Source organism: Gallus gallus, chromosome 13 (assembly GCF_016699485.2).
Source record: "Gallus gallus isolate bGalGal1 chromosome 13, bGalGal1.mat.broiler.GRCg7b, whole genome shotgun sequence".
NCBI classification, from domain to species: domain Eukaryota; kingdom Metazoa; phylum Chordata; class Aves; order Galliformes; family Phasianidae; genus Gallus; species Gallus gallus.
This window is the reverse complement of record NC_052544.1, coordinates 6,711,241-6,738,968: the sequence shown is the minus strand read 5'-3', so window position 1 is coordinate 6,738,968 and position 27,728 is coordinate 6,711,241. Positions and strand designations below refer to the sequence as shown.

At 37.7% G+C, this 27,728-nt stretch overlaps 1 protein-coding gene across 3 annotated transcripts in view; it reads left to right on the top strand.

The window, feature by feature from the left end:
- Positions 1–542: 542 nt before the first annotated feature.
- The window catches only part of GABRG2 (gamma-aminobutyric acid type A receptor gamma2 subunit), a 70,555-nt gene continuing 43,369 nt past the window's right edge, over positions 543–27,728 (top strand). For 2 of the 3 annotated variants that reach the window (XM_015293638.4, XM_040646859.2), the window contains exons 1-2: positions 543–717; positions 26,922–27,070. In XM_015293638.4, the coding sequence (XP_015149124.1) occupies positions 611–717; positions 26,922–27,070 (256 nt within the window). In that variant the 5' untranslated portion in view covers positions 543–610. The remainder of the gene's footprint in view (positions 718–26,921; positions 27,071–27,728) is intronic. The other variant, NM_205345.3, reaches the window with a different exon arrangement.

Genomic DNA, 27,728 nt, shown 5'->3' with positions numbered 1-27,728 from the left:
AAAATCCCGGCTGCCTGCATATGTGTAATCAAAGGTTAAAAAGCACCACGGCTGACACCACGCATGTGTTAATCTGTGCTGCAGCAGAGTGCATCATTTCCACTTTGACCTCGGAGTTAATCTGCATTCAGGCAGAAGCTCCATTGCTTTATTCTTTCATTTCCTTTTTTTCCTCTCATTTACTCTTTTCATTGCTGTTTCAGATTTTTTTTTTGCATGTATGTGAGTAGTTCTGTAGATATGTGCATGTGTATGTGTTTCTCCTTCCCCTGACTGTTTTTATTCTGTGAGTGTCTATATGTGTGTGTGTGTTTTTCCTGTTCTTTCCTCCCAGTTATATTATTCCCCTGGATCGGGAAGCTGCTGCCTGCTGCCTGAGCTGACGTTTTTTGATTATATCTGCAAAGGGCTTGTGCAGATCTAATTTCTGCCCCCCTGCATATTAATTCCCGCAGCTGGGCGCAATGTATCATCCCACTGACAGGACCTGGTAGGGAGGGGGGAGAACCACTACAAAAAAAAAAAAAAAAAAAATTAAAGAAGGGGACGGATCCATCTGCAACCAAGAGGAAAGGGGAAAAAACAGGGTTGGGGGGGGAGAGAGAAAGAGATGACTCCTTCAAATCCAACAAGGCTGGGGAGCACTGCACTCTTGAATCCTGCATTTTCTCTCAAAATGATGGTGTGGGCACTTGTGTTCCTCTCTCTCATCCAGTGGTAAGATGTGCTTTCTGATTCTGTTTGTTGGGGAGGGGGGGGAGGGAGGGCTGGGGGGTGAAGATGCTGTTTGCAAATTCACAGAGCCATAGTGAGAATGCCGGAGGTTTGGATAGCGGCATTGCATTCATCTGTCTCCTAAAAGATGAGATCTTAGAATGTTTTATTTCTGTTACAATTGTGGTTGCTCTGAAACGGACGGGGAGGGTAAGCAGCGGGTGTGTGCGGCGATGGTACATGCCGGGTGTTTCATGGAATTTGATGCCATATTAATGAAGCCTTATGTCTCTGAATTATTGTTTGTTAGAGTGCAAGGAGTTACAATACAGCTGTGTTTTGTGGGCAGATTGTCTGTGCTTTCATATTTGTTTCGCCCGAAGCAGCCGCATCATGGCTGTGCCCGGGATCTGGGCTCAGAAGCACTGTAGTTTGCTCCATCTGCAAGGAGCCAGCGTGAGGATTTAGGACCAAGGACAGGGATGCAGATCTCTGCAACCCTTCCAAGGCAGGCAGTGGGGTGCTGCCCACATTTCCGTTTCTGAGATGCTTTTAATGCTGATGGAACAAGCAATGGGATGTAATAAAGTGCTTGCAAATCACACAGCCAGTCAGATTAGACGAATGTTTACAATAGCTTTTACCCTCACGGGCTAGCACATGTTCTGTTTGAAGATAACCTGTGCATGTTGCATGTGTGCATTGTAAACATGAATGTAAAGAGGCAAAAAATAATAGCAGAGGAAGAAGGAGTTTATATATGGATGGGCAGAAAGTGGAGGGGGGGGGGGGATGAGTATAGCTGCAGTGCCAAGCATTACGCTGAACCAGGCATTCTTGCAAAAAATTGTGGACTGTGCATTTAACAGTTTAGATGAGAAAGTAGCACTGCATTGCAAAGTACCTGGCCTTTCAAATGGTAATAGACTTTTCCTCACAGCTGCACAAGCCATGTTGTCATTTATACATCAGAGAAGTTAGAACCTACTACTTTTAATTTATTAATGCTGTATTCATACAGTCTCCTCATTCAAATTCACCTTCTTTCTTATCTCGGTTCTTTTCATTGGACATTGCTGTACTAAAACATGGATTTACTTCTTTTTCTTTCTGATTTATCTGTTTAAGAAAAATTGAACTTCGTAGCTACAGGGATAGGATTTTACTTCCAAGCAAAACAAAAGGCCAAAATTACAGGCCAGGAAAACTAAAAGTTGCTGTTTTTTATGCTAACTTTCATCACATTAAAATAACTTTGTGAAGAATTCCTCTAAAAAAATAAATGTAAAATGGATGAAAATTGAGTACACAGTGAAAGAAAACTTGGTGAGCCCACTAGGAGAGATACTTCATTGTCAGAAGTAAGAAAAGTGTAAGGCTTCTCTGGTTTTGTAAGAATTCCTTAAGATTACTATGTGAATACAGCAACAGAAAATGAGCTTTTAGAAGATTTCAAGACGGCAGTTCACCTGAACAATGCTGAAGGCTTCAGCTGAGGTGGCTAGACCTGTGTTTCTATTGCTCTGTGTGATTATTCCTTCTTTCTCATTGTCAAGCATTCAGGTTACACAAATACAGTCTCATTTTGCCATAAAACTTCCACCAAAATAATCCCTGATAGTTATTTTAAAACATTTCCTTCTTTTCACTCATCTTTCAGATTGACATAGCCTTAGAGGAATTTTGCCAAAATTATTTCAAAAGCTTTAGAAGAAACTCTTTATAGTAGAAATTAAAGTTTCAGCTCAGAAAAGGGTTCTTTTCTGCTCATAATCGTCTGATAGGCAAGATGGTTTCCTCTAACGCCTTCTTGACATCATATTTTAAAGAAAAATAGCAGAGAAGAAACATTAAATAAACACAATTTAAGGGGAAAATTCTCTTAAATGCTCCACGAAAATATTTTCAATGGATCAGCATGAAAATGTTTCAATTCTAATAATCAAAACACCTTTCTCCTCCTGTTGTGGAAGAAACTTCAGTGTTAGTTTTGGCAAGTCATGGTCTGAGAGTTATGAACACTGATTTTTGATAGTGTTTCTTTATATGACATCATTCAGAAAGAAAATTTTTCTTTCTTAAAATTCATCAAACAATTCAGATGGAGGGGAACTTAATTGCAGTATGTGTCAGTTGTCTTGGACACTGAAATTCTTACAGACCTATGTAACTGAACACTAACGTGTTCCATGTTATGTGTGTGAACAAAAGTGTTGCCATCAGTCAGTCTGTGCAAAAGCGTCACTCTTTGCAGAATATGATGGAAGTTACACAGATTAATGCTGTGTGGAGGATTTTCCCAGTTTAATATAAAAAAAATTATACTCTTGAGAAATTCACTGGAGAAAACCATTCAAGCATCACTGAAAACAATAAACTATGATTTGAGTCATTTCAGAATAAATGTCCCATTACTGCACAGTAGCATATTACCTTTACAGTAATTTAATATCATTAGTTTCATCACATCCACACAGTACATCCCTATAATTGTGCACACAAAAGTTTTAGGAAGTGCTTCCTTCCATGTTTCACAATGTTTGTAACAGTTCTGCAAACACTGCATAGAGTTTCCCCATCATCCTATCACTCAAACACGTGTACCCGCATTGTGCAGCCCACCCTCTTGACTGAAACACGGTTTTAGTGGAAATGAACCAAACAAAACTTCAAAGTTCTGTGCACCAAGATCATGTGTCTGAGAAAACGTTTTAAAAATGTAAAGATAATACTTTAAGATTTGCACATATCAGTGGGGCGTTTAATTGGAACTAATATTTGATTAAACTTATCAAACATGCAGCGAGTATTTAATGCCTATTACAGGTAATAGAGCTCACTGACCAGCAAAGGTTCAGACAGATTTAAAGCCATACCCTGCATACTGTTTACATGCAGGTTTTATCTGTAATTTTTGCATAGCTATTGGATTTAACAAATTGTCAGCAGAAATCATGAGAATAGTGCAGAGTAGTGCCTAGATGTGAAATGCTGGACACTGACTACTTTTATTTTTCTTCCTGTAAGTGCCCAAGTAGTGGAATGGCAATGTTTCTGCCCTGCAACTAGATACCTAAAATTGAAAACTGTCAAGATTGATCAGAAAAAAAGCACAAGTAAGAAAATCATTTTAACACCAAAATATTTTGGTGTGTATGTGAATATGTATATATTTATTAGCATGGATATAAATAAAATTGTTCTTGCAAAGCATGAGCAGTGTCAGCTGGCTTCTTGTGCTGTGTGATAAGTGATACAATAACAATGATTAAAAGGGGCATGAATATCCCTGAGCTGAATAGTCCTTTAGAATTACTGTAAAGATTTCTAACATCAGTTTGGTATTAATCTGGTAGATGCAGACATTCATACATTAGCTTCCAATGCTTTCACACAGTGTACAGCACTTGTATTAAGCCAGAGGTCCTCTGGAAGGCACCAGGGGAGTTATTAGAATATGATGTAGTTCAGCAAGAGCCAATTTCTCAACTAACAAGGAATGGTCCTTTGTAAAGAGGCATCAGGACAGAAGATGTGAATTTAGGAGCCATTAAACAGTGAATTGTCCATGCTACTGTGAAAGTGAAGATTTAGTGCTGACTGGCCTATAGAACATGGTGTTTGTTTGAGCAGAGGTGAGACTGTCTGGACACAGGACCTGAACTCTACTTGAAATACTGGGGGGCAGCAAGGAGGGCAAAACTGCCTTTGAGGTTTTTCAGCCATACCGCGGTTCCGACTGCTATCAATCATCAGCTATAATGGCAGGATTCAAACTGTTTCAGAGGAGAAACTTGGAACATCTATGATTCTAATAAAAAGACTACAAAAAGCAATGATATAAACTAGATTTGAACAATTAAACAAGATTCTCACTTGCTCATTATTGATATCTTGATGGGAGCATAAAGAATTGTAGACATTATTTTCCTACTTGCACTTGGAAGTGTGGATTAAATCCTGTAACTAACTTCTGTTTTAGTGAGTGTACCACTTGGCCATAACTTGCATGCTAAAATTGATTTATCCCAAATGACTGTGTTGAATATGCAAGGTAAGTTTAGAAAGCCTTTGGAAATCTGAGAAGTAAAACTTCCTAATAGAAATAACAACAAAGTACAGAATATATAGCCTTAGGAATGAATCTACTCTTTAAATACACTATTTCCCATACAATTTGTATTACACATTTCCTCAATGGCCATTCAAACCACAGCTTTGTGTCTTAAGTTTAAACTGCTCTAGTTCAGTGCTCATCTGGAAAAAAAATATCTTGTTGTTTTGGACTGTGGTCTTGTTTTCTTCTTTCTTGCTCAGTTGGCAGGTTAAGAAACTGTTAGATTGCACAAAAAGTTAAAAGGGAGACCGTCAGGAGCAAATGAATTAAAGGAAAGGAAGCACATATTTGGTCAAAGAAAACTCACTGCAAGTCAGTCCTGCTATGCTTAAACACTTTAGTACTCAAGTAATGACCACTTCTTGCTCCAGCAAAGAACTGAGTTGTAAATTATGAGTAAGGAGTAGGCAAAACATTAGATACAGGTGAGAAACAACCGACACACATGCTTATAGGAAGGCTGATTTCTTCATATTTTCATCTCTGCTGAGACTATTCCAGCTCTGTCCTGCACCACAGAGATCTACTAGTTGATTTAAAGTTAGCTCAGTACTTGGTAACCTTTCTCACGTTACGGTCAGCTGTAAAAGTTTTACACATTCCTAGATACCAGTTTGATAACACAGTATTCATTTGATTGTTATTTGAAAACATACAACAAAATGACTAAAGTGCACTGTGGTTCTCTGCATCACCAGTGCAGTATGAACTGCAGCTTTACAAACCACTGTACTGGCAGCCCCATTCAGTCTTGTACACTGGAAGAGAAAAGCTCTGTGAGAATGGCAGTGGAGAATACAATGCTAGCTAAGGGCTTCCTTAATATGGATTCGGGCTTGCAAGATATGCACACAGACACAAAAAGATTGACTCAGGGATGTTAGAATTGAAGTTTTTGTTTGTTTTGATGCATCGTAGACTGCCTAGTGCTGTACTTTTTAACATACGTTTATTGCATTATAAGTAAGGTTTGATTTTGCACTTTCCCAGTGATGCCTACTAAGAATTCAGCACTCTATTCTACATCTAATTCTGAACATCTCAGCAGCCTCATATAATGGACCTAGTTTAATCCGCTCAGTAATGCTTGACCAAATGAAGTCAGTCTGCTGCTGAGAGAAAAGCCAGCACCTATGTGATGTCAGTTGTTATCAGTAGTTACATATCTAGAGCTCAGAGCTGGGAAATAACCCAAAGTTAACTTGTAGCTTAAAAGAATCTTCAGGAAGTGTTTCTTACACTTATAATGCTTTTACTCTTTGCAAAAAGATCTCAACCTACATTCCTGCTCACTGATTTACAATGGCTATATACAGTTTTTTGGTTTTTTTTTCCTTCCAGGGTGAAATTTATTCCCAATAGAAGGTCAGCTTAAACTTAACACTGCACTTCTGCCCACAAACTATAACATGAATTGATCTTAAGTGGCACACAGGTCTTGTCCTGACCCTCTGGCCATAAAGGAACTTCTCCATTAGAGAGCAGGGATTGCTTTCAGTGAATGGAAGTTGTGTACAAGTATTAGGGAGACTCTGAGGCAGTAAAAGAGAAGGATGCCTGTTTATTTATCTGCTTTTAGAAAAGATGATAACTGATGAGAGAAATAGATGCCCAAGTAACTTTCCTGAAAGTATGCTTCTGGGTGCAAAGGTGGAGGCTGTTTACTCAGGACAATTTACATCCACTTTATGACAAATTAAAAAGCCTACATTCCTGAAGAAAGTACCAGGACAGAAGCCCAAACTGCAGGTAAAATAAGCGCATTGTCACAGTCAGGTAACTATAGCTATTATGAGGTAAGCAAGAGCCTATTTCATAGAATGAGACTAAAACTTATTGAGCACAGATTAAGTTAGGGAATATAATTACCTCTATTGAAAACATCCGTTGCGTGAAAAAACAAGATGAAGAGATATCTCAGCTGAAGGATGAAAGCGATACGATAAAGGAACAGCTTAAAGTGTCTATTCTACATGTATGGATTTTAGACTTGAGGTTCAATATAATGACTGAATTCTGATGATCTAAAACTTAGTGTTCATTTAAGGTTCCCTTCTGATAGTGGATTACAGCCCAAATCACCATGGTGCTAAGAAAAAGCAAACCACGAGAGTCTAAATGCTCCTGGTGTGTACACCTGTAAAAGCAGATTATCTTTACAGACATTTTATTCAAGTGAGCTCCTGACACAGAAGAGCTCCAAAAGGGGCTTTGCTGTTTAAGTTGGGCCCCATTTTCATTCTGTTATGTCCAGAAGTTACATGCCTGTTTGATTCTTCCCATTCAGAAGAAATTTAGGTTTGGTCTAATCCAGGAGATAAAGAAAACATCGGTGATCTTTCCTTTGGAAAAAATAATGCTTACTTTTCAACTTGTCACATGAAGTGGTTAGAAATTCATTTACAATGTACTATGTAACTATTTCAACATGATAAATTTATATATAAAACATTTTTTTCACTTCATTCATTCAAAAAAAAATTGAAAAAAGAGGGAGATGCTGGTTACACATTTTCACAAGATCCAGCATCTGCCAACTTACTGAGACAAAGTAAAAGAGGGGTAAGGCAGTGGGTTGAAGACAGCTGTAGAGACAACAGAGAGGATTACATTTAGTGTGATTCTGGGTTGTTTGTATAGCTGGGACTAGAAATTAATATGTGAATCTTGTCAGACTGAATACTGGGCATTCATTCTGGCACACAATGATATCCTCTTATTTATCTAAATGGATAATATTTTTAATGCAACTACTTTCAGGAAAAGGAGGCTTTAATGCTGCTGAAAGCCATCATTGAGGAGAAGTAATTCAGTGACTGCATAAGCAGAGGAGAAATCTTGCAAACACCTTCCCATACAAATGACTGCTTCAGCTGCATAATGCTTTTTCATGTGATGTTCTAAGCAACAACAAGAAAGTTCACGACACAAAGACTGCTTGTTTTCTCTTACGTAAAAGGCACAGAGCACCTCAAGAAATTATTACTGGCTGCGTGAAAACAAAATGTTTTTCTTTTTAATCAGTAACTGCAGAGTCTGAAGTTTTATATAGAATCAAACCCAAGAAAAATACACCAAGGAGCATTAAAGACAGTGGTGAGATTTCATTACAGGAAATCTCTAGCTGCATGTTTCTGGAAGCAGAGAGATTTTACCAGGGAAGAATTGCTATATTCTTGCCACAGTTTTCACTCTTAGCTTCTGCTACTGGCATATCAGATGCAAAATACATGGCCTGATATATAGCTGATCTGACCCAGAGTAATCATTATTTTATCCTCATGTCTGCAAAGTGACGGCAGCTGATAGAAGTTCAGTAATTTACACAAGAATCTCAATTAAGCAAACGATTAAGTAAGAAAATCACTTTTGTGTAAGTCATATTTTCTTCACTACAGAATCAGTTCTACTTTTTTTCAGATTTAGTTGAAGGACATCTTCACACATAATCTGTAATGTACAACACAATGCGTAGGCCTAACTGTGAAATCTGGCCATTGTATATCAAACTAAATATTGCTCTTACAAGATAGAACTTTCATCTGTTCACAGACAGCAAAACATAAAAGAAATAGCACTTTTACAAAACCTAAGCCAAGGTATACAGATTATTACCATAAATAAAATAGCAGTGCATAGATGGAAAAACATTTGAAAGAAATGAAGGATAACAATAAGCATTGGAAAGAATGGAACGAGCAGTAGATATTTACTTTTTATGCCTGCATTATTCCAAATGATGCAGTTTATCACATATGGAATTGTATTTCCTCACTGAATGCCACCTTGGACGTTGGTGTGAACTCTTGAGATGAAAGGGCAGCTGTTCTCTGAGCCACTTATATTAAGCTTTTTGAGCTCTTCAGGTCTTATAGAAAAAATAGTTATGGCACTGTAGACTGATGAGAAGTGCATCTCGAAAAGATACTCACGCATACCCAAAAATAACTGTCTGACAGAATTCCCTGGAAAACACTGGGTGAAATCAGAAAATGCTTTCCTTCAATAGCGATTCAATGCTGTATTGTGTAACACAAATAGCATGTTCTGGTCATATGAAGCTTTTGTTAATCTGTAGTGAAATATCTTCAGATATAAACAGAAATCTGCCTGCTGCAACAGATTGAGGATTATGTACTGAATTGCACTTTCACTTAATTTATCCTGTAAAAAAATGTCCTTCAGATTGTTTTTCAAGAGAAAGCAGGGAAAGAGATAGAAAGAAGAATGATAAAAGGAAAAATCAAGAACAACTAACATTAATGAGGTAAAGTTAGAAAGCTTTATTACTATTAAATATGCTAGTAGGTGCTGCTGCACTTCTGTAACTCACTGATCCATGTGTATTGTTGGCTAAGACCAAGGAAGTCATCAAACCAGTCTGAATTACACTCATAATGATCAGATAAAGAAATCAGTCACTTCCTGCTCATTTCTTGTACAATCTTTATAAAGATGGTACAGGACATACTCTGCTTTTGGACTCCAAAAACTGATAAAGGCACAAAAGACTTCTCACTGTAGATTAACACTTAAAAGTCTTCAATTAGGTGTACAGCAAATACTGATGTGGGCAAGGAAGCACAGCTGATTAAGGTTCATTCAGTTCATAAACTTCATGCATCTTTTTCCTTTTGCTATCCCAAACTAAATCTCTTATTCCTACCTTTATAGGCCAGACAGCCATTATACCTAAATTTAGGCACTCAGACTGTGTCTGTGCACAGAAATGTACTCAACTGACCAAAAAACACAAATAAATCAATCACATAGTTCTATATGCAGATTACTGGCTCATACTTACCTGCAGTACAGGCAATATTTTCAAAACATTTGAGAAACCATTGCCCAAACAGATATTACACTTAAGGCAAACAAGCAGGCAGATGCCAGTGAACGAAGAATATAATCAAATAATTGATATAATTCAAATTACAGTCAGCCTGACTTTCAGTAGATGAATCATTGATACCTCTTAGGGAGACTTCTGATAGCAAGGGATTTAGCTGTGAGAACGGCTGCACAGTCGTTATGAATAGGAGGTAGAACCAAAGGAGATATGGAAATGAATTATGAATTGGAATTAGACAGTGTTTCGGAGTGGCAAGAAGCCTGGCATTACTTCAGATAGGAAACCAGTGCTGGGATTCAGGAGGATGGGTTATTATGATCAAATTAAGAGACCAAAATGACGAATGCAGTGCAACCTTTTGTATGAAGTGAAGTTGGGCTCTATGCTTTTTTTTTTTTTTTTTTTTTTTTTTTTTTTAAATTGGAGAGAAAGTAAAGGCCACTGTGGAATGAGAACGCAGATGAGGAGGTTGATATGTTAGGTTGTTGGGCTGACAGTAGATCTCAGCTGTGCAGAAAAATAAGAAGCAAAGCAAATCCATTACTACAGCATGCAACTTTGGTTGGAGGTATAGTGATGTGGTAAGAGGATTTGAAAGAAAGAAGGTACGTGATCAGTGTAATAATATTTGCATTGCCAAGAACTATCTTAGTAGTTGAACTTAAGAATGAAAACACTCATTTTTGCTTCTGTGTGAATAACTGATATGATGCAATTTGATCCTATGGTCAATAAAGCCTGTGAACCCTGACCTGTTTGTACATTACACTACTGCTCTGTAAGGTAGTAAAGGAATTGCTGTTTTATTGACAGACAGGGATTTGGAAGAGGGGAAGGTTGCTATTGATAAAAAGCTCTGAGGACCTTCAAGGACAATCATAAGTATTATTGCTCTTTTGTTGGACCAAAATAGTTAACTATAGTCAAAGACTGCTTTACAATGAATAAACATATATTGATAGTTGTAAACTCCCTGGGACAAGGGCAATCAGCTTTACATTAATTTTATACACACGTATACATATATACATACATATTCATTTTCTCTCCCTGGTTTCTATGGGAAAAGCTCAAAAACCTTACTAAGCTGCATTAAAGACTTAAAGCATGTGCTTAAAATGACTTAAAACCTTACTAAATCTCTAATGCAACACATAAGATTAAATTGCCACAAATCTTTAGGACCAAATTCTTAACTTCCAAGTCCAGCGTAACTAATCAGGCTATGAACACAACATTTAAGAGGCAATGAAGAGTAACATGAAAGCATTCTCCTCTTCCACTGGTCATAGTGATACAGTTCTTCAACCCTAGCCGCTTAGGGTCAAAAAGGTTACAAAGGTAAGGCACCTGAATTTCCCACACATCAGGACAGTGTTCCTTTCATCTTATAGCTGCCACCACTGCCTCTAGGGAGTAGGTAGCTTCTCACTATTAGAATGAAGCAGTTCCAAGTTCATCCTTGCTATTAATATCCAACAACGTTTGACCCTTCACTCTGGGTAGGCACCTCCATAAAGGTTTTTTTTTTTTTTTTTTTTTTTTGTTTCAGAATTTACCATTCATTTATCCAGAGAATGTCTGTGTGCAAACAAACCCTATGTGGACTTGATTTTAAGAGAAATAAGAACAATTTTATTTTTACAAATTTCAAAAAGTGTATTTTACAAGGGCTGCTGTGGAATTAATGCCTCCTATTTTATTATTTTGGCCCATTATATCAGATGTGGATGTTGGTGGGATGGCAGTAGAAGTTGAACCTTCCCACCAATATCCACTACATGTTGTTGCTGTGTGACAGATGGCTGCAGAGGGGCAGTCTGACCCAATGGCATCTGACACAGAAGTGTGTATGAAGCACGAGTGTAGAATTAATTCTTCCATTCATCAATGCTTGTTAAATGCTTATGGAGACCAAAAAGTAGATGTGAGCACAATGAGGTGGTGCATTTCAGCTGTGGCAACAGTGACAGTGGGTCACCTCTGCTGGTACAGATTTTCACAAGCATGGCATGCAGGTTCTTGTTCATCGCTAGCACAAATGCACAGCTAGTGGTGGTGACTACGTTGAAAAATAGTGTTTTGTAGCTGAGAATTTGCTCTTTCAAATGGTGTTATTGTGCTCTTTACATCTGTTGCAAATTTGATGGAAGTAAATAGGAGGCATTACTTTTAGAGTGACCTACTTAAGTTTTGTAGTAAAATTAATCCTTGGAAAGAAACTAAGAATTGTAGCTCACATGGTAACTCTGAGGATTTTCTAAGTCTCTCCGGAAGGCTTCAAACACTCAGAACAGAAAACAATTTTCAGCTTTCATTACAACAGCTGTTAAGGGAGAAAAAAAAAGGAAGAGGAAAAGTACTATATCTGTAAAATCAATTCTTCAGCTATAGTACACAAAGCGATATTTCTTTTATTCTCCTCATAGTAGATTAGCAGGTGATTAAATCCATTGCCATATGCATTCAGACCAGAGAAACGTGTTATCTGCAGTTGTTACCTGCACACACAACAATTTGAGCTCTTCAGTAAAATAGTAACAAAAGGCTTCAGTGAAAAAACTGGAAGCTTAATCATAAATAAATAGTATGTATTTTAAGTAGGACTTCTCATTTCAGTTCCCCTGCAAAAACTCCAAACAGCATGTGAAGAATTTATTACTTGAACAGTTGTCATGTCTACCAATGACAAGTTTACCAGTATGGTTTTCTGCACAAGAACCATAATACTGAGCAATTAGCAGTGTGAAGAGCAGAAACACATAAAATCTGATGAAGATATGCAAAAATGGCAACATTGCCAGTTCAGTGCATTCCAGTTACATCCTTTTTTCTAAATCATTTTACTGAGAATGTCTCCTGGAAAATGGTAAGGTTTGTAACAGCACCTGTTCTTCATTTAATAAAATATCTTGAGGCATATTTGCCAAATAACATAGGGATTCAGGGGAACAAACTGCATGTAAAAGGCTTGCTCTGCTGGCTCCCAGGGGAATTTCTTCTCATCAGTCCTCTGCCAGTTACTCTGCGTAAGTCTGTTCATAAAAAGATGTTGGAGCAAGGAAAACTGAACGTGAACTTAGCCATGTGGAAGATAGGCTATGATTAGTAAAACATCTTCATCCTACTTGAGCTTCTGCTCGTGTTCTGTCAATTTTAAGGCTTTGCCCCCTTTTCAGGTGTTCCAGGCTCCATTGTCACCTAATTGTCCCTTCTGGCATCTGCTCAAGCCATGAAAACGCTTCTTGTTGTTAAGAGATCTTGGTGATGCTGTTTGCAAAGTACCAACATAAGCTCTGAAGCATCATAGAGTTGTCAAGTGTTCTACATTTTTTATTGCAAAACCTCTGCACCCACAGAAAATGGGTTATGAAACAATGTGTTTTGCCAATCACCTTATTTTTTGATGTCATGATGGTTTTGCTGCTACCCTAGCTATCAACACAGATCTTCCTTCTGTGCTCACAAATATTATACCCTCCACCAATGGCACCACATGTATCTGGTGCCCATATTTCCTAAACAGAGACCCAGCAGCTGGGAATGAACTAGTTCCAGACGAGCTGCTAATGGTAGATTGTAGCAGCTGCCCATCACTGCTTGGTTTTGCATCTGTTCAGCTCTAAAACTTATGGCTGTCATGGTCATAGCAGAGGTCACGTAGAGCTCTGAGAAAGGGCCAAGGAACCTGCTGGGGATCTAGACACTGTGGTCTTGAACACATGGAATTCTGGTTTACATTTGAAAAACGCTCCGCAGTCTCTTTAGTGGATCTTCTGTATGAGCTGCAGTACCAAGCTGCAGTGAAGACCAAAAAATAAAAAAACATCCTCTTATATAATCTTACAGAAGTGAAAGTGATTCTTTCACTCTGAATGTCTTTCTTTACTTTGCTTAATTCTCCTTGATATGTTCTGCACTTCTTACTGTTCTAATGATAAATAAGTTATGAAAGTCTGTTTACCTGAGTCTCATTAGAGATCCTAATATGTTTCCTTCCATGAGAGAATTTGAGAAACAAATCAGTAATAGTTGTACCCTATAAACTTTATTCCCAACGCTGTTTTCTCTGTTTTTGGAATATTGTCATGGTTACATCTGCTGCTATTTCGACCCTTATAGCCAGTTCCACACGTTACTCAAACTCAATGAGACAACTTTCTTAGCTACTGCTTGTACACTGTGACTGTTCTGATTCCCTTCTTTACTGAAGAAGTGAATCATTTTCTGAAGCCCTCTTTTTGAGTTATGAGGTATTCATGTTCCTCTACGACTGAGCTTCTTTTACCTCTAAAATATGCTCCCAGCAGCTTTGTCTTTAAAAAAAACTTAACTTCTTCTACAAAGAAAGATTTTCCTGCTCACAATCAGTGCAATGAAAATTTATAAAATAGAATCCTACTTAACTGTTGAGAGAGTGAAAAGAGATGTACCAAAATATTTCTGGAGGAAAAAATCTGAGAGATGCATACGTGTGTGTGTGAAATAGAAATGGCTCCTATTTTCCTGGTGTTTTGACTTGACTTAATAGTCACATTTAAACATAAGGGATGGGAAGGTAGGCTTTGCAATGATCATTATGCCCAGCCCACTCAAATGTCAAAAATTTGAGAGGTAGATAAAATTTGCATATTACATGCCTAACATTTTATTTATTGGACACTGATACAAGTTGCTGAGATCTTACTAGTTACCATCATTAAAACTAGCATTTTCTTTCAGAAAAAAATTGAAGTTTCTTGCATGAAAAGCTTAATACAAATGATTATCTTTCTATATAATTGATACACAAAACATTTTCATTTTCTTTGTACATTTTTCTGTACCCTGGCACTGCTCATTACAGGCCATAAGCTCCGCACCAGGCCTGCTGGGTCCGGACTTTTCTTAACCTGCCCACAGCTTTGTTTTAACTGGTTAAGCTGCCACAGCGATTTCTCTAATTGACCAGATCTCTATGGCTAATCTGTATGACTTTTGTTTATCTTTGTATGGTATAACCATGGTTTCATAGACAACAGTTACAAGTGGTGACTCCATGAAGAATAAGGAATTTACATGGTGACGTGGTGCAGAGAAAGCTGAGGCCTTGAGAACTGAAGACATGGGATACAGCACAGAGGAGTATAGGCATGAGGTGATAAGGGTAAGGCACAGGCTGGGACTGAAGAGCCCATAGCTACAAACATGTCACTGATAGCCTATTCAAGAACTGTAGACATAGAGCTAGGCAAATGTGGTTTAGGGGTAAAAAGATCATGAATTAGTACCTTATGTGGTACTATGAATTAGACACCTTAGTGGTAAGCCTGGATGTAATGTGGAGCTGCAGACAGTAAAGAAAGAAAAAATATGTAAAAGCATGTCAACAAAAACGTGATCCCAAGTAGATAATTTGGGTGAGAATCAAGCAACTACCAACATGACCATCACTTTCCTCCCAGCCAAGGATGCTAGTGGTGACATCTCACTGTAACACCCTACTGCCACCATTATGACACCACCAACCTCAGGACCTAATTGAAGAGGGAAAAGCTGACACTAACATCAGGAAAAAGCATAGTAATGACTTTATTATTGAAACTTTTTCTGCAAAAAATACTACTTCTGTACACAATTACATCTGGACTGATGATGATTCTTGGATTAACCTACTGTGGTTTGTGTTACAAGTTCTTGGCTTGTGTGTGCGTAAGGTGTGCTTCTTTGTCCACATTACAAGAACACAATAGAATTGTGATTCCTATGAAGTTTGGATACTTCGCTAGCATTGGAGAATACATTCCTTCACACCACAGCTTCAAAGGATCTTCGATGGAAGTAAGAATACCTGAGATAAACTTAAATTCTTTCTTTGTTTCTTCCATGTCAGGGTGTGAAAGGTGTCCAAAATGTTTTGCCTTCAGAACTGCTCTATTTCTTAAGCAGGGAAACAGCTGTTCTAATTCCCTAAACTAAAAGTCTTTCTTTGTGCTTGGTTTTGAATTCACCCAAAAGTCAAAGCACTGATGGATTCGTTGCATCTTTGCTGGGGACCAACTTTGTGTGCATAACCAAGTCAGGCTTCCAAGTTGCTTCCTCCTAGAGGAGTCTAGTTTTGATGCATCAAAACCTCTCTGCAAGCTACATATGCATGCAATAAATCTTTACTGATACTTGAGAGTTTATCTTCAGAGCTCTACTTCTCTGAGCCAAAACTAATAAAGACAACGGCCTTGTCAGGAACAGAAGAGTAAGGCTAACAGAGCAAATCTTTCATCATCAAATCACAAAAGCAGCAATGGAAATGTAGAAATGAAACTTGGGTTCATAATAACTTCTTACTGCGCAAAGATGGAATGGAATTCTGTACATACAGCTGAACACGTCAGATCCTGCTTGATGAAACCTGGCTCCTTTGACAATTCCATGAAAACCATTCCCTATCCACAATAACCACAGTCTTGAGCACGAGCACCTTTTTTTTTTTTTCCTGTTTGTGATTCTGTTGTTTGCTCAAAGTCACCAAGAGAAAATTAGTTTACATTTCTTACTGCTGCAAATCTGAAAGGTGCAATAATGATCACTATTTTCTGACACATTGAAGCATGACCTGTGAATCTTTGTGTACATGATTTTCTTTTGAAAACTGACTTAAAATATGAAGGGCTTAAGGAATAACATTTTTAGAAGGCTTTTTTTTTTTTTTAATATTTCATTGAACAACTTACATGAAAAATAAATACAGAATGTATCAGTTCTCCACTGCAATGTAGCATGGATATCATATGCCATGGAATGGACTTCATGCCTCTTCTCATGAAGTATTGGAAATAGAATGAAGTTTCACTTTTGCACTTACTGGTAGGGAAGAAATGCAACCTTTTTCTCTGAATGAGATAGTTTATTCTTATGTAAAAATAAGAGATCGAAATATAGTTCTAACGATACTATAGGATTATAATCACCACTCTTTATGGGATAAAGATTTATGGACATTCTTTCTCCAAGAAAAATGAAGAGACATAAAATTGGGAGCTACTCCAGAGGCCTACATGAATAATTTTGCCACTGTATTCACCCTAAGAGCATATAACAGCAGAGGAGCTAAAAATTCTTATACAGAAGCCAGGATGTTTGTACACACAACAAAATTAAGGAGATTCTTACCAGAACCACGTTAATAGTATCAACCACCAACCACCAAGGAAAGTCCACTGGAATTCCATAACAAAACCAACACAGTCCATTTTATCAAAAGAAATGCATTCCACTGGGAAAATTCAGGCACACTTGTTGACAGATTTCCTACTCAGCTGACACAGAGACATTAGCTCAACACTTCCATTCTTAACGTATCACACATTTACCCTGTGATTAGGACTAAACTCCACATCCACCCATGCACAGTCTGTTTTATGGGTATGAGTGCAAACAGCGTCTTGCATGGTGTAAGTTGGTTTAAGTGGGAACACATCAGTTACTACTGGTTACCCTGCATTAGAAAACGAAGTGAAATCAACAGGATTGTTTAAGAAAATAATAATTTAATTTTCACTATTTGCTTACACTCATTTTGTGAATGAGTTAGTTTCATGATGAGTTGATTAAAGAACTATGTATCAAGCAACTGTTTTCTATTCATCCAGCCCTTACTCCAAGGCATGTTTCTGATAAAAATGACAGTTATGACAATTCTATGATCAAAAGAAGCAAGAATTGAAAATACACTCAGAAGAGACAAACATAACTGTATTGTTTTTAATTTATTGTTGCCTGGCTCCCTAAATATTTTGGAGTAACCTGAAGCACTTGATCAAAGAAAAGGGCTATCATATGGCTATTAAGTGCAATGAAATCTAATTTCTAGTAAGACATGGAAAGTGATTGTTTTTAAGTCCATCATGAGATGCCTAGTTTTCCATCATGCCTAGTCCTTACCAAACACAAATAAAGCACATTTATGTGCCTATTTATTTCATAAAAATACACACATGCAGAGTCAATGCAACTTTCCCACACCAACATCTTTCAGTAAAAAGCACATTCACAGCGAGAAAACAGATTTGCTCCTAAACACTTAGGTTCCAAGATTAGATGAAGTCTACTCACATAGGAGATACAGTCCAAAGGTTTCTTCAGGTTACAGAAACAAATTTGCATTCAACAGTACTGCACTGACATGCCTGAATAAGATAAGTCAACCACCTAATTGCATCAATTAGCAAGAGTGGGACCTGCAGAACATCTGAAGTTTACTTCAGCAGAAACTCTACTGGGAAAGCCTTTTAAAGTACTCACTTTGGAACAAGCAAATCTGAGGACAGGACTCGTCAGAGTGTGGATGCCTGTTCTAGGAATTAGGATGAGATGTCTGTATTCTAATTCATATCTTAAACTTGATTGATAATCAGCACGTTAAAAGGAAGAAAAAAAAGTGGACATTGGGAATTGCTAGAAAACTCATTTCTGTGCATCTGTATCTACACTGTACAACTAACAAATGCACAGTTAGCAGAGTGGCATATTTAAGATAGCATTTTACAGGTTTATAGTTAGAAATATTATTGTGACAGAAAGAGACAATCGTAAATTAATAAAATACTCACCCACATCCTAAGAGAAAACTCCAAAGGAAGGGATCTCCAGGAAAAGATCCTTCCCCACTGGCAGCCAGCCCTCAAATGGGGTCTAGGAGAGGTGCAGCCAGGCTGCAGGCCTTCCGGTCACACGGCTGAATTGCCTTCACCTGTGCTCCCAGGGCTGACTCAGTGATTGCCTCAGGTGATCAATCAGTGGTTCAGGCTGTGAATCAACAGTTCCCATACTGTAAGTATTGCTGTTCAGATTATTGACATTCCAAAATCCATATCCTCCAATACTACTGCTCTCCAAACATAAAAAGAATGCTAGTCAAAAGCCTTGGCTAACCTAAAAGTTGATAGTACAACTTTGAGATAGACCAGAGGGTTCCTGTTGACAAGCATTACCTCTAATATCCTTGGTTATAAACATGCTTCAGTCCACATTTTATACAAGTTTAACAGCAATAAATGCTTTCTTCATGTAAAATAAGTTGCTTCTCGCTTTCTTTGACTAAAGCTATAAAAGAAGCACCTAGTTCAGCCTTGAAGGAGAAGTCTATAATCTTTTATTATTATTATTATTCCTGTGCCCTGTATAGGGCTATTCAAGATCTGATTCTGGATGTTCAAATTGCATGATTGAAAGTTTGGTATTACATAGCATTGATACAGCGATAACCTCCATGTCAAACTTTTTGCTGTTACCTTATTAAGACAATGTACAAAGAAAGGAAGCACAAAATAAGAAGTTTGTTTTTCACAGAAAGACCTCTTTTCCTGTTCCATAATTACAAAAGCAGTTGTCATATCCAGCAAAAAGGTTTTCTCAAAGTTGGGAGGCTATGCTTAAGGTTTTTATTTCCTGACTTTAGCTACGTAATCCACTCCAAAACTAGAGGAGCAAAGCAAGATTCTTTTTTTTCTCAGATGTCAATGTAACTGCTTCTCGCTTTGCCCTTCTAATAATATTTATCACAGTATTGTCAGGCACAAAACAGAAGATATCCTATACAGTGTAATATTATTAGCTCAGTATTTCTTAAATGCCCTGGCTTAGTAAAACAATGCAATGTTTCTGACTCCCAGCCCAATATGGGGAACGTCACACTATAGTGTTTTGCTGTGTTCTTAAACATGTGAGATGACGATGTAAACATCCTATGTTATATTTTAGTCTAATGAAGATTTATATTCAGTTCAAGATGAATTTTAAAGCTTACATCTGTAGACAAAACCAAAATAATTCCAAATCTCAAAAAAAAAAAAAAAAAAAAAAAAAGTTCAGGAGGGTTACTCAGTATGAAAAACTGCTGAAATTTCTGGCGTCTCACATGTTTGTTTCTAAACACTGACAGATCATGATGTAGAGATGACTACACCATGAATGATTAATTCCAGAAGTGACTTCCTTCTGGGTGAAATTACTATGCTGGCAAAATACAGAAAAATTGTGCAAGGAATCTGACAAGCCATAAATATAAGTATCTCACCGAGTATTACAGAACAAGAACCTTTATTCCATTTTTTCAAACCAAAATGAGCAATTGAACAACAACAACCATGCCCCAAGGGCCTCGGATTTTACACACAGTTGTGCCATACTGTTTTAAAAGAAAAGGGGGGAAAATAAAAGAGAGGGGGGAGATGGAGGTAAACAAAAAATGTACCTTCTGAGACTTTCCTAATTCCAAGTTTACTCCTTTTACAAGTAGGTATGCCTAGGCAATTTCAGAAGCTAAACTCAAACTTGATGCAGCACAAAACCTGAACCTGTTTTTCATTTTCTGTTCATTTCTATCTAATGCTCTCCTTCACTTGCTACTTCAATGTGTTGCCATAACCACAGTAAAGAGAGACATCATCATATATATAACCTGTAAACAAACTGTAAGAAAACATTCATATAAAATTACAGCTCAATAAAATTTAAAACAATCATTTTAAGTTATGGATGCTTATCTCCATAACTGAGCTCCAGGGTTCATCCTTTCTCTATAAACACTTGCTATAGCCAATTTGTGCTGAATCTGAAAATATGAAAAATAGACGATTTAAATACAACTACTAAGGGCTAACACTTATGATGTGGTAAGGTGTAGTAGCTAACATGAGTGCACATCTTACTGCATTATTTTTATCATGTTTTTTTTTCTGCGCTTCAGCTGTTCTCTGACTTAAGAATGAAAAACTCAACTTCGTTGTTTTGTTTAAAGCAGGGCTCCCAGTTGTGAATGGGAGCTCACAGACCTGTGTCATTTGCCATGACTACCAGCAACATTACCTATCCAAGACTTTAGTCTGATCATTTCACAATCAGTTTTTCGGTAATTTAAATGACTAGAATATTTCATGGAATGACAGCTGTAACAGTAGTCCAGGAAATAATCTTCCACAGGTGACCTACCTAAAATCCAACTACCCAAACCATTAAGTAACAGTAGAAAACCACTTCCTTCTCCTTGTGACCATCTCTAGGCTCCTTCATGACACAACAAAGTGGCCACAATGCAGCTAGCACACCCTAAAAGCCATCTCTAAAACAAGGCTTTTCTAGAAATATTGAATCTTAGAATTTCAGGTGTTGTGTGGCTCTTCTGGGACAAAGATCCATCTGGATTCCAGAATCATGGTCTTATCAGTACCAGTGCTCTAGAAGGAGAGAGCGAGACAACAGTACACTTTCTCACTGATCTCTCAGCCCAAATCTCTCAAAAATATTTTCCATTTCCTTTTATGCAACTTCAGATAACTGACTGGATTTCCCATCTTTCTCTCAAAGCAAAGCATCATCCTTAGTTTCTGTTTCAGATGTTGGAACTGACAAGTTACTTGAGAAGAGAATATTCTTCACATTATATGAACTACCATTCTGAGGAAAATGGTTGGATATTGTAGTGAACACTCTATAATAAAGCAGATAACAGGTACCACTGTAGCGAGGACGTTTCAATCTCTTTTCTCAGGTGACAAGCAATAGAACATGAGGCAATGGTGTGTGGATGTAGTGCTTTAGGGGTATGATTTAGTGGTGGACTTGTAGTGTTAGGTGGGCACTTGGACTGGTTGACTTAAAAGATCTTTTCTAACCTATATGATTCTATGTGAGGTCCAGTCCTGGGTAAGACTTTAGGATTTAAACAATGCAAATGGATAAAGCAGAGATGAAAGCAGGGAGATAAAATTTGGCGTATTGCTTTGTGAAAACATTTTCTACTTCAAATGAAATAGTTTTACTTAAAATACAATCAGCAGACAACAGAAGAGAGGATAGATACAGTTATATTTCCACAGCCACTATAATCTCCTGCAAATATGCTATTCGCTGAATGCACACATCTTTGTATCTGCAGGGAAAAACAGAACATATCCTTCCCTCCCAGTGACCATTTTATCATCATGAATAATGTATAACATACAGATTGCGGTGAATTTTTATGCACAGCAAAGGATTTAGCTTGGCTATTCATTAAGTTAAACAATGCTGTGAAGTAAACGAGCAAGCTTTGTTTCAGTCCTTCACTGAGAGGTAGAAAACATTGGTGCTATAAGTGGAGATTTACTGTGTGCGTGGATGGTTTATTAAATCTTTGCTGTAGGATCTGCAGCTTCTATATATATTTGGCATAGAAGATAAAATTGGTCAGATTTTTTTGACAGATAAATTTTAATTGTAGTTAAACTAATTAGTTGTTGGCTATTCAGTACTGCTGCAGGTCTTTTTCTTCAGGCACTTTGTGGCCACTGTGATTCTGCTTGCACACAGGAATGCAATAGCAAGTGGATTCCAGCAGGGATAACAGACACTTACTTGAAGTTTCTTACTAGAACACTTGCAAATGGTTAAAATTCATTTTCTATGTTTAGAAAAGTTAAATATCAGGTAAAAATCAGAATATCTTTGTTGAAGTCAGCAGAATTCCACAAAATCACAGAATGGCAAATTCTAGAGATTTTAACCAATTAAATATATGACTTCATATCTGAGAGCTGAAAGACTGAGCTATCATGGTAGGTTTCTGCTTCACATTAAAGCATCATTTCCCTTTTATTGTTAATATCACCAATCAAATTCTGCAGTGCCAAGTTGTTAAAATCACCATCCTGTAGACTAGGAAATATCTACCTTATTTCAGAAGAATATCCTTTGTGAGCGATTGCTAACTAATGAGAAAAGATGTGCTCAATCTGTCTCTCAGTTTAGACTGAAAAATTGTTGCTGTTGACTGTGATTTTAAATGATGTGTAGTGCATCTTTACTGACAAATGGTGGTGTCTTTCCAAGAAGTGCTACATATGGTGCTTCTGGAAGCTACATAAGAGTGTCTTTCATATAAAGATGTCACAGAACATCAGAGATTGCAAAAAGTTTTAACACTGACTTTAAGTTAGCAATTAAATACACACGGTGGCTCTGAAAAGGATAATCTGTTCTTTATTTGAATTTTGAACTTCAGAATCTAGTCCAGAGGGCTCCAAAGCATCCTAATCTATGCCAGCTAAATATCATTAATATTGTTATTTGCCAAATTAAAAAAAATATTATTTTTACGTAGCTCTCAATTTTACTTCAGGTAAATAAAAGCAAAAATGAAAAAGCCATCATATTGAGTCTGTTAAGTGGAGGAATGGATTCTGAAACTGTTACGTGGACAACTGTGGCTTTGTACTGCTAAGGAGATAGGATATCAGCACATTAATGAAGTCTTTGACAAGCAGGCTTTGCTTCGTATTCTGGATGAGGTTAAGAAAAGAAGATGGAAAAAATGACTTTTCTAAAGCATCAGTAATTTCAAAGCAGAAGTATCGTCTCAGTGTCACTGAACTAATCATGCACTATTTCAACATATTTCCAGTGTAGAAATGATGCTTTTGATGCTAAGGTGTCTGTAAAAGTGTCTGTGACAATCGAATGGAGCATCTATTTATTAGTTCTTCATCCCTTGATAGGAAAACCCATTTCTACCTGCAGTCGATAGCTCTGCCTAAAGAGATGACAATCGCTCCATGAAGAACAATAACAAAATTTTGTCCAGATGGTTCTGCAAAAAAACATACGGATGGTGTGCACGAGCAAAGATCTCGATAATCTAAACTTTTAGTTTATATAATCTCAGTTTTGCCTGAAGTTACACCTCACCAATGAGAGCCTCACAAAAGAGCTATGTAAATGTTATAAATCAGGTAACACTTCAATGCAGAATTAGGATCAGTATAGTGAGGAACTGAGGAAGCTAAGAAACATGAGTTGAAACTTTTTTGACACTTCTATGGCAAAAACTTCATTGACATAATGAGTTTCATATAGAATTGCAGAATGATTTAGCAATTTATAGATCTTACACATTTTATCACAAAATAATGAAAAAAGGGACTCAATCTTGTGCTGTCCCCTCTCCACAAAGCATCCTGTTGTCCAAAGGAATGCACTTTCTAATCTAAATTAATAAATGTTGATAAACATCTAATCATTTCTGCCCTCTATCTGCTTTGTGATTAGGTGTTTCAAGTAATTTGACACATTCAAACAGCCCCCCTGAACTTCAGGCTGAATAGTAGTTATACACCTAACTTATTACAAGCATAGCAAACTCTTGCAGTCTCAAGTAGCAAGATGAGAAGGGATTGGAGCAGATGACCTCCAAAAGCACCTTCCAACTCTAATTACTCCGTGATATGAAGTCTCAGTTTGACATTCCAACTCCCTTAAACTGTCTATTTTTCAAATAGCCAAACTGTGCATATCTAGATTGGTCTCAAACACATCCATCTTATTACATTAATGTGAGAAGTAGGAATATCTCAATGAGTGAGATTTTATGGCGATGTCCAAAACATTAACTTTCAAAAATCTTACTGTAATCTGCAAATGGGGAAATACACGTGCCTTTGCTTACCTCTATTGCTAGCAGTCAAAAATAAAAACAGATTTCTGTGTGTATTTAAGTATAATCTGGGCTTTATCAAATTTGTTCTGGATATTAAAAGCTCTTGCAAAATTTAGGCCATATAATCAGAAGGACTGATCTGAAAGTCTTAAGGAGATGAAAAGGGCTTTGTCATTATAACTTTCATTAGTATTAATGGCACTTGCACAGCTAAAACTCTGCTCATCTGGATATAGATTCACCCCTGATTGTTCTGGCTGGTATGCAATTTTACAGAGACAGACATTTAGGCAATTGGATATCCATGTTGACTTATGATCCACTTGGAATTTAGATAAAAGATGGAATTCAGTGGCTTTATCCTTAGTTGCATTGGCTGTATTCCCCTCCCTCTCTTCCACACTAATCTCATAAAATATTTGTTGCATTTTGAGATTCAGAGTGCCAGAATGGTTTGGAATGCCAGATACGCAAGCAAATAGCTATTACTTTCCTACAAATCATTACCAAGGGAAATTGAGTGCCTGCAGGCTGCTCTTCAATAAGGTTGTTCTAGATTTCAGAGATGTCCCAGACAAGCATGTGGTTTTTCATCTTCTGATTTCGTGATGTCCAATACACCACACTCACTCCTATCTGCCTGACTTTGGACGTTTTGCAGCACCTTCATATTCAGGGCCTTGTTGTCTTTGTGAAAGGATGTATTCGATTTGCTTTCTCTTTTCCATTTAGAAAAGGATTTCTTCTTGGAGAAGGGATATTTAACTGACTATACAACAGGAGTATGGGTTTTATACATCAAATCATTTTTTTCATTTACTCTGCAGACTAAAACCATACAATCTAGTGCCTTCTGTTTGCAATGAATCTATTTAGAGGAATTTCCTTCAGGAGGGAGAACCCTGCTTCAATTATGTTCTTTTGAATTGCAATTAGATCTTTGAACCCCAGACAGCTGAATAAACAAATTTCCCTCACCAATTTAATTATCTTGGCCTGTTTTTCATTACCAGCAGATTACTATGTAGCATATTGCCATTTAGAATTCAGCCTCTGATTGCCAGTAAAATACTACAGACAGGTTGTGGACTGTATTGCCAAAGGAAGGATGACTGGATTGCTATTGTTTGATATGGAATGCTGAAGCTCTGAGAGATGTAATGCTGATGCAGGATGGGTTAGGTGGTGCCTGGAGGCTGCAGTGGTATTTAGTACAGGCAATGAAGGCATAGGTTGATGTGGCCTCACTAGCAAGCTCAATTCAATGCAATGCAAGCTTGGCTCTCTCATTCGTGCTGTGTGTTCCTGCTTGCTTTTGTCCTGTGCAAAGCCTCATGCTGCTTCCAAGTTCATTGTACTTTCAGCACCTCCTGGGAAAAAGCAGTTTTATATGATGAGGCCAAGCAGTGCTGTGGCTCTTTCTCATTTGGCTGTGCTGATGGGGAACAAAGAACTGAAAGCCTCTTTCCTAGTGAAGTTGTTCTTGTGCCACTGGCTTACAGCTCCAAAGGCTCAAGAGAGGGGAAAACCCTCAGGCTACTCGCACTGGGTAGGTCTAAGCTGAAGGCATCAGAGAGCACTGTAGGGAGGAACGTACAAGGCTGATGCTGAGCAAAGGTCTACGTTAGAACAGAGCTCTTAGACTCTGGGACTACTTATTCCATCATTATCAGTCCCATAAACACTATCAACTATGTCTGCTTTCATTCACGTGTGCCAAGCGTGAGCTCTTGACTGTCTGTGACTCTGCTTCCCTACACTTTCCCACTTTTGTGCTGTTACGGAGAGACTGTACAGTCAGTCCCAAATAGGAACATTAATTTTTGACTCATTCCTATCCAAACTCCACCCACTTGCTTAAGACGTTTGTAATGTCATTAAGAGTTTCAATATCCAGCAGAGTTCAAACTTTGTTGCAGAAGAAGGTCAGGGAAAGAAGGCACTGGTATATTCTGCCAGAAATAATCTTACAACTGTCTAGCACCATTCAGTTCTGATAAGCACTGACACAGCTGGTGATGTCATACTCTAAGTTAGATTCTATCTTCTCCTCTGTAACTGGCAGCACAGATTTCAAGACAGCACAACAACCATTAAGGCTAGTCTACATGTTTCTGGTGCCGAACTTCTTTTTTACTGCACTAAGCAGGTTGAATTTACTAGATCTGCTGCCATGCTGCTCAGAAGCTGAAAAAAATGGTAGATGGACTATTTTTATTCTTTTTGTGTTCCGGTTAGCAAAAGTGAAAAACACTGGAAAAAATTTATGCTGAACTTTCCAAATGCACAATAAGCTCAAGTTCATCAGAGTGGAGAGAAGCTGTGTGACTGAATGAATCTCATTATTGTTCTTGTCAGTAATGTGTTGCATCAAATTGTTCCCTCAAAGGAAAGTAATTCAACAACACTGTGTACATACTAAGTGATATTTTGGTGGAGAGTTGCATGACAACTGATTGTCATGATGACAATTAGATCTGTTTTATAATAGGTCCCACCTGAGTCAGTGAGAGGAAAAAAAAGACATGCCAAAGGTGAGAAGCACTGATGCTTCTCTGAATATACAGAGTATGAGCTCGACCATATTACAAGAAGATTTTGCTAAAGTGAACTGTAATCTCAGCTGTAATGTGTGATCTTTCCCGAGAGTCTCCATTTATAAAGCAGGCTACTTTTCAATGTTTTATACCATACTATTGAAATCCGAAATGTTACTGTCTCCAGAGAATTTGCCTGCAAATTCGTTCTTTTCAAGGCTTTCCATTTCTTCACTTTTATGTCTTTAACAGTTCCACCCAAAAGGGAGACGATGATTATGAAGATTACACTTCAAATAAGACTTGGGTTTTGACTCCCAAAGTTCATGAGAGTGATGTCACTCTTATTTTAAATGGCTTGCTGGAAGGATATGACAACAAGTTACGACCTGATATAGGAGGTATGTTGGTTTTCTTTTAAGCCCAACTTTGATTAAGTGATGAAGTGAAAACATTTTCATACAATATTATACTGTGCATGAAGCAGAATTCATCTAAAGTAGTTATGAAAACAAAATAAAAGACAGTAAAATATCACTTGCACAAAAAGGAGCCCTGATTTTGGAAATCTGCATACATTTTTAAGATTCCTAAATCTCTCCTGAGACAGCTAATAAGACTGCAATGATTTGCTGAATCAGGCCACATCAGTCTGCTGAATCAGTCGTGCACCTGCACAAGATTTTGGGGAATTAAGAAGAATTTTTTCTTCTTTGTGTACCTAAGAGAGGTTGCTAGAGACTAAAAAATATGTTTGAAAGAAAGGTCCAAATAAGGAGAATGTAGTCTGATCCTTGCATGGCATGATGGACTCCCAGAGACTCTGACAGTAACAGGTCTGAATTGACTGATGCAGTTTAGAACCATGGAATGAAAGAATATCCTGAGCTGGAAGGGACCCTCAAGGATTAAGTCCAACTCCTGGCTCCACACAGAACCACCCAAAATCCAAACCCTGTCTGAGAGCATTGTCCAGATGCTCCTTCAGCTCCAGCAACTTGGTGCCATGACTGCTGTCCTGTGGAGCCCGTTCCAGTGCCCAACAACACTCTGGTGACC